This window comes from Marmota marmota, unplaced genomic scaffold (assembly GCF_001458135.2).
Source record: "Marmota marmota marmota unplaced genomic scaffold, marMar, whole genome shotgun sequence".
NCBI classification, from domain to species: Eukaryota; Metazoa; Chordata; class Mammalia; order Rodentia; family Sciuridae; genus Marmota; species Marmota marmota.
The window spans coordinates 45,740,814-45,747,636 of NW_026000229.1; the positions used below are offsets into that span (position 1 = coordinate 45,740,814).

Sequence of the window (6,823 nt, forward strand, 5' to 3'; positions counted from 1 at the left end):
CCATTCCACCAAGGGGAACCCCGTTTCCACCACCTAAGCTGGAAGAGGGCGAGATATAAATAGGAAAGAAACCCAGAAAGCCCAAATTCACATTGGTAAAGCTGAGCAGATGCTGTTGGTTCAGGTGTGAATTTGATGTTGGCTGGCTGAAGCAGAGGCAGCAATGCACATCAAAGGCTTAGCTAGGAGGTTCTGTTCTACCTCTCTCTCCCATGCACCTGTCTTCTCTGAGCCCCACTATAGCATGTCCTCCACAGTTCAAGTTAGCTCTATGCTTTCTGAAACTTTCTTTCTACTTTAGTTCTTAAATTCTAATGTGGTTTTGAAGTTAGCCATACTTCATTGTTTTACAATGATCGTTTGTTTCTTTTAGGATCCATAACATTATTTAGATATGTATTACGTATTTTTTCATTTTTTTCTGTTTTATTTCTGTTAGGTGGATGTTTGATCCTATGAAAAAGTGTATTGTTAAATCATTTTTTAAAAGAAAACTCTATTCCAGACCTAAGAATTATAACTCAAAACCAGTCTTTAAGTTCTAAAATTAAAAGTCACCTTAGTAGTGAAGATGGAACCACATAGATGATTGTAGGAGACATTTGAATCTCAAAGAAGCAGCCATGTCTACCGCCTTTCCACATTGGAACATGAGGTGCAACCTCTATTTTTAATGGAACATCAGTACATCTTTAGATAAATTGAACCTCTGGTCTTGCTTCTGTTACCCATTCATCTTTGTTCATTCACAATGAAATTGCTGTAACCCAATTTCTTGAGCTGCTGAACACATCAACTGGTCAAATAAGAAGACTGTGGCTTTATCTAGTTACAGGAAAGGATTTCTCTCCTTAATGACTCTGTGTCTTAGATTGGGAAGAAATTTGATATACATACACAGACATAGATGAAAAGTTATGTGTTTTAAACCATAATGAATTTGGTCTAAATCAAAATGAATGATAATTTATTCAAACTTTTGTGCCAGTAAAGACAAAGATTACATAAAAATTTAATTTATTGGTGCAATGAAATTAAGTTCATTGCAAAGAAATAACAAATTATTAAGTGAAGTTAGCTAATCCCCCCCCAAAAAAAAAAAAACAAATGCCAAATGTTTTCTCTGATATAAGGAGGCTGACTCAAAGTGGGATAGGGTGGGGGAGCATGGGAGGAATAGATGAATTCTAGGTAGGGAAGAGGGGTGGGAGGGAAAGGGAGGAGGCAAGGAATTAGCAAGGATGATTGCATATGATGGACACCATTATCCAAAGTACATGTATGAAGACATGAATTGGGTGTCAATCTACTTTATACACAAACAGAGATATGAAAAAATGTGGTATATATGTGTAATAAGAATTGTAATGCAAAAAGAAAACAAAATAAAGTTGGCTTGAACATACTTTATATACAAAGATATGAAAAATTGTGCTCTATATTTTTAATAAGAATTGTAATGCATTCGCTGTCGTGTATTTAAAAAAATAAAATCAATTAAATGAATAAAAGAAAAAATTAAGGACAAGGCTGGGATGTGACTTGGTGAGAGTGTTTACCTGGCAAGTGAGAAGCCCTAGGTTTAATGTCCAGCACCAGGGGCTTAAAATGAGGGAAATAGGATGTGTGTAATAATTTGATTGCAAGAGTATTCTTTACTCCATTGTTTATTATTTAACTAGATTAGGAAACACACCTACGATGAATTATTCTCAACCATTAAAAATAATATGGAGAAAATTTTAAGAAATAGTAAATTAGAAAACACTATCAATTAAAATACATTGGTGGATTAAATTTAACACATAAGACACAATTACATACAAATTACATTCATTTTCGTCCTTTGTCTTAACTTAATACAAGTTAAGACAAAGGACGAAAATGAAAAACTACAAATAAATAACAAGATGTTCCCTAAGCCCAGAAAACAGGAATTCCATTCCCAATTGCCTCCTTTGACCTTGGAGAATATAATGAGTCACTGACTATCATAATATAGAGTTGGCTAAAAAGTACCTCAGGGGAGATTTTTAAAAAGAGGTTATGATAATGAAATAAAGACACTGCTTTTTAATAATTAATACTATATCTAAATTTTTTTGACCCGTATATTGAAAATATCTACCCTGAACATTTTAAACTATTTTAAACCAGTACTTTTTTGTTTTGCCATTCTTAATTCCTGTTATTATATGAAAATTAATTTGCAGATATTAAGGTGCAAACTCTTAAATGAAAAGATTAAAATTTTCCCCACATAAATGTATCTGAAATTACCACACTTATCAACTACCACATATTTTTCTCAATGTTAAAAGTTTCCTTAATCCACTTTGCAGTTAGTATCACTAGAAAGAATGACTATTCTTATTTCTATCATTAAATATTCATTTCTCTATTTGTTTATTCCTATTAAATAAAACTTTGACAGGATTTACACTTGTTTAAAATATCTCCTTATCAATATAAATAATGTTTTAGACATATCTCTATACTGTTCATGTATCAATTCTGTTTATCTTGCTGTTTTCCCTGTGTGAGTATACTGGAATCCAGCTTTATGTCTGCCTCTCGGATTAGCCAAGCTTACACAACTAGGTAGGAGAATAGCTTGGGAAAGTAGGTGGTAAATGTGGATTTGTGGCTGATTCACTGAGCAACTTGGTGGAAAAGTAAGACTCAGTCCCAGGGACTATATGGATTCCAATTCTGGAAGAAGATTCCTGATTGATAAAAGTTTTCACTGATGATCCTGGGGGGAAAAAAAAAATGGTCTTTGTTTTTAGTCTTGTTTTTAAATTTAGTTTCTTTCCACTTGCCCAGTCTGGCCTTGAAACCACAATCCTCCTGCCTTAGCCTGCCACCAAAACTCACTGGAAAAAAATATTCATTTGGAAATGAACACCCCTGTGGGAAGTGATTCAAGTGTTCAAAGACTAGGAATAGCTACTCCATTCCTATAGGGGAGTTGTTTACTCATTGCTAAACTGTAGGAATCCCTTCAGAGGGATAGTGAACAGAAGGCTATAAACAAGTACTTAAAGATCCAGTGTAAGGGCCTGAAGAAATATTTGGTAGGAAAAAAACCAGAAGCTTATTTCCTGTGGTGAAGGGACAGTATTGACCTACATTTAACATCTAATGCAATAACACAGCTCCAGAAATGTATAAGCACTTAGTCCAGATATGGGTGTTGTTGGGAGATTCCCCTGAGGATTCCTTGGGTTTTTCTCATAATGGGTCCATGAATGTAACATGGCGGCAGGCAAATTGCCAATGGGCGGATAACACGTTATTTTAAACATTTTTCAGTTGATTCACCCACCTGGGCTTGTGAACAGCTCCTGACCCCCATGAATCCCATGCACCACAGATGATGACCTGACCTTTACTATGATTGGTCCCAGGGGGTTCCTGTTTTAGGATAACTGACTTTCATTTCCCTATATAAGCTGGCAGCAGCTTGCAATAAAGTGCTTCATTTTTGTCATTGCTATCTCTGTGTGTGCATTTTAATCTCGGATGACGAGCATTGACTTTTCATCTGGTGCTGAAACCCGGGAGGGGGAGTTTCCTCATTCTGAGGACCCCCTCTCTCAAGGTTTGCCCTCCTCCTTCACCTTTTTGAGCGCTGCTACATTCCACCCAACATCAGCTCTCCAATAGGTGATTCCTTCTGATCGACAATCAGTGAGTTCCCCATCCCCTTTTTGGGAGTCCATCTCCAAATGGCTATATGCAAAGGCTTTGGCTGTGATCTTCAAGCAAGGCCCTTGACACTTAGTTTGGAGGAGAGAACGCACCCCACCACGACTTTCACAGTTACTGTGGACTCACTGGATACCCATTTCATAGATGACAAGTTATAGGAACGGAAGAATAAGTGCTCTCTGACTCTCTGCTTCCAAATTCTCCTTCTCCTCTCCTGGGAAAAGCCCTGACGTCAGGTGGCCTGTGACTCCCGGCCTTCAGAAGGTCTCACCGATTGGGCTCTTGGGTAATGACTCATTTGCCATCCCGGCCCGACTCTCCCGAGTCTCTTTGGTTGACTTCTCTTTCAGGGATGCCTGTAGGAAACTCAACCAAAATCTGTTCCAGTCCAGGCCATTCACCACTTTTCTTCTTGTCAAGAGTCATTATGGGAGCCTCTTCTTCCCTCCCTGCTGATTCCCCTCTCAAATGCCTTCTGGCTAACCTCAACCAGTTGTCCCTCACTCCAGACATCAAACCAAAACTTCTCATCAAATTCTGTATGCAAGAATTGGCCATATTACCAATTAGACAATCAAAACCAATGGCCCCCAGAGGGGTCTCTATATCCTTAAATTCTTAGTGACCTTTATAACTTCTGCAAGTGCTCAAAAAAGTGGAAGGAGATCCCTTACATAGAGGCTATTTCCCTCCTCCGCTCCCCCCCGAACTATGTTCCTCCTGTAATCCTCACCAGGTACTTTTAGCTTGTAAACATTCCCCCCATTCCCCCCTTTCCAAACCTTCCCCTCCTGAGCTTTCAGAACCTCTTCTTGATCCTGCAGATGAACCCCCTCCTTATCGACCTCCCCCTGCCGCCCTTGCCAACCTCCCAAGGAATCCTCAGGGAAACTCCCAACAGGTGTTATGTTCAGATCAGGGCCCTGGCAGACAAAACCTAGAAGTCCAAAGTGTGGGAACAACTGGATGTTGCTCATGAAAGATTTACCCCAGCAGTCTCCCTACCTTAGAAGAACCAGAACCTCACACTGCTCAAAGAAGCTTCAGCCAACAGAAGACCTTTTTATTCGCACCTGACTTCCTCTCCAAGAGGATTACTAAAGTCCCAGTGACACCCCTGGGCCATGCTAGGCCTGACAAACGAAGAAAAAGCCTACACACCAAATAAATTGAAAGTAATAGCTTTCATGTTTTGAAAAGTTCCATGGGAGTACTCTTAGAATTGGATTTTTAAAGAATAATCTTGTTGAGATAGAATTACCATACCATAAAACTCACTTATAAATGTGTGTAAGTTGAAAGTGGTATATTCACACAGCTATGAACAAATATGAGAATCTTATTTTAGAATGCTTTCATGTCCCACCAAGAAAAATCCACACCATTTTAGCAGACATGCCTAATGTGGTTCACATACAATGAGGTTTTATTTGGTGTCCTGTACTGATACATGCCGCAGTGGGGATGAACACTAAAGTCACTATGCTTGCTTGCAGGTTCTTTTTCATATTATTAGTGGTGTGGAAAGACTGAAAAGATAATTTTTCCATAACGAAGGATTGTTCTTGTATGGATTTCAGGGAAATAATTCACAACATTGGCTGATTAGTAAAATTTAAGATCTCTGCATTGCCTCAAATCTACAGATGTATATGGAAACTGGAACTATTTATAGCTGTAAACTATATCCCTTGAATTTTAATCTATATTATAAGGTCAGTGTATTGTCAATTTAAACTACATGCAATGAATTTCTGGGCATTAAGCCTTTTCCTGGGAACCTACATAATAACTCCTGAGTCTTTTCAAAGCCTTTTTTTACCTCTTTATTTCTTAATGTAAAAATGCAGGATTGAGGAGATGTGTAAAAACAGAATAAAACACAGCAAGAAGTTTGTCCAACCAGGTGATGTTGAGTGGCCACACATAAATGAAGATACAGGGCACAAAATAGATAACCACAACTGTGATGTGGGCACTGCAGGTGGACAGGGCTTTACATGCACCAGTTTTAGATCTCTGGCAGACACTGAGAAGAATATATGTGTAGATTATCAGCAAGAGGATAAAGCAGGTTACAGCCACAAACCCACAGTCAACATTCATTAAAATGTCTAAATTATAGGAATCCATGCAGGCCAGCTTGATCACCAGAGGCATATCACAGAAGAAGCTGTCTGTTCCCCTGGGGCCACAGAACAACTGCACTATCACAGCCAGGTGACTCATGGCATGCACAAAGCCAGTAGTCCAGGAATAAACCACCAGCCCAGTGCACCTTTGCAGGCTCATAATGGTGGAGTAATGAAGTGGTTTGCAGATGGCCACATAGTGGTCATAGGCCATGGACACTAGAAGCACCATCTCACTTGCAGCAATGAAATGGGCAAATAAGATTTGGCACATGCAATCTGCAAAGGAAATGGTTTTGCTCTCCCTGAGAAAGTCTGTGATCATCTTAGGAGTGGTGACTGAGAAAAGCCACATATCACAAAGGACAGGTTGCCCCAAAAGAAATACATGGGGGAATGGAGATGAGGGTCAGTGATGATTAAGGTCACAATGACAATATTTCCAGATACAATGATCACGTAAAGCAACAAAAATATCATGAAGAGTAAGACCTGCATACTCCATGAGTATGGGAGAGCCAGTCAGGACCCACCCGTTGCACTGGTCACCCGGCAAAGGGAAACGAACTGTCGCCATTTGCATGGGATACAACCATGGCAGAGAACTGACGTCACCAGAATGCGGCGGAGGGGATAACTTCATTGAAACCAGTGGCAACAGTGACTTCTTCCCTTCCCTTCTAATACCTTTCCTCCCAAGCATCAAATAAATTTATAGGAGTAAACAGTAACTCAGCAGTCAAACAGAACAAGAAGTAACATGAGCAGCATGAAAAAGCAAGGCAGAAAAGGAGTACAAACAATGCAGGACAGCCTAAATATTCAGGAGGACCTAGAGTCATCAGAAAAACGGTCATATAAAGAACTCAAGGAATACCTTAGACAGATGGATTGGAACCTTAAAGAGGATATGAGACAGTGAGTTCAAACAGTGAAAGAACACATTGAAATTGAATTACATAAACAGATAAAAGAAG

General features: G+C 39.1%; 1 protein-coding gene across 1 annotated transcript; it reads right to left on the reverse strand.

The window, feature by feature from the left end:
• Nucleotides 1-4,008: 4,008 nt before the first annotated feature.
• Nucleotides 4,009-6,350, reverse strand: LOC107137704 (olfactory receptor 4K3-like; the record flags this gene model as incomplete). The annotated part of the gene is given in 4 exon segments (XM_015480161.1): nt 4,009-4,251; nt 5,537-5,562; nt 5,565-6,206; nt 6,209-6,350. Coding segments are annotated over 4 exon segments (1,053 nt in total), but the record flags the coding sequence as incomplete, so codon positions are not given.
• Nucleotides 6,351-6,823: the final 473 nt, after the last annotated feature.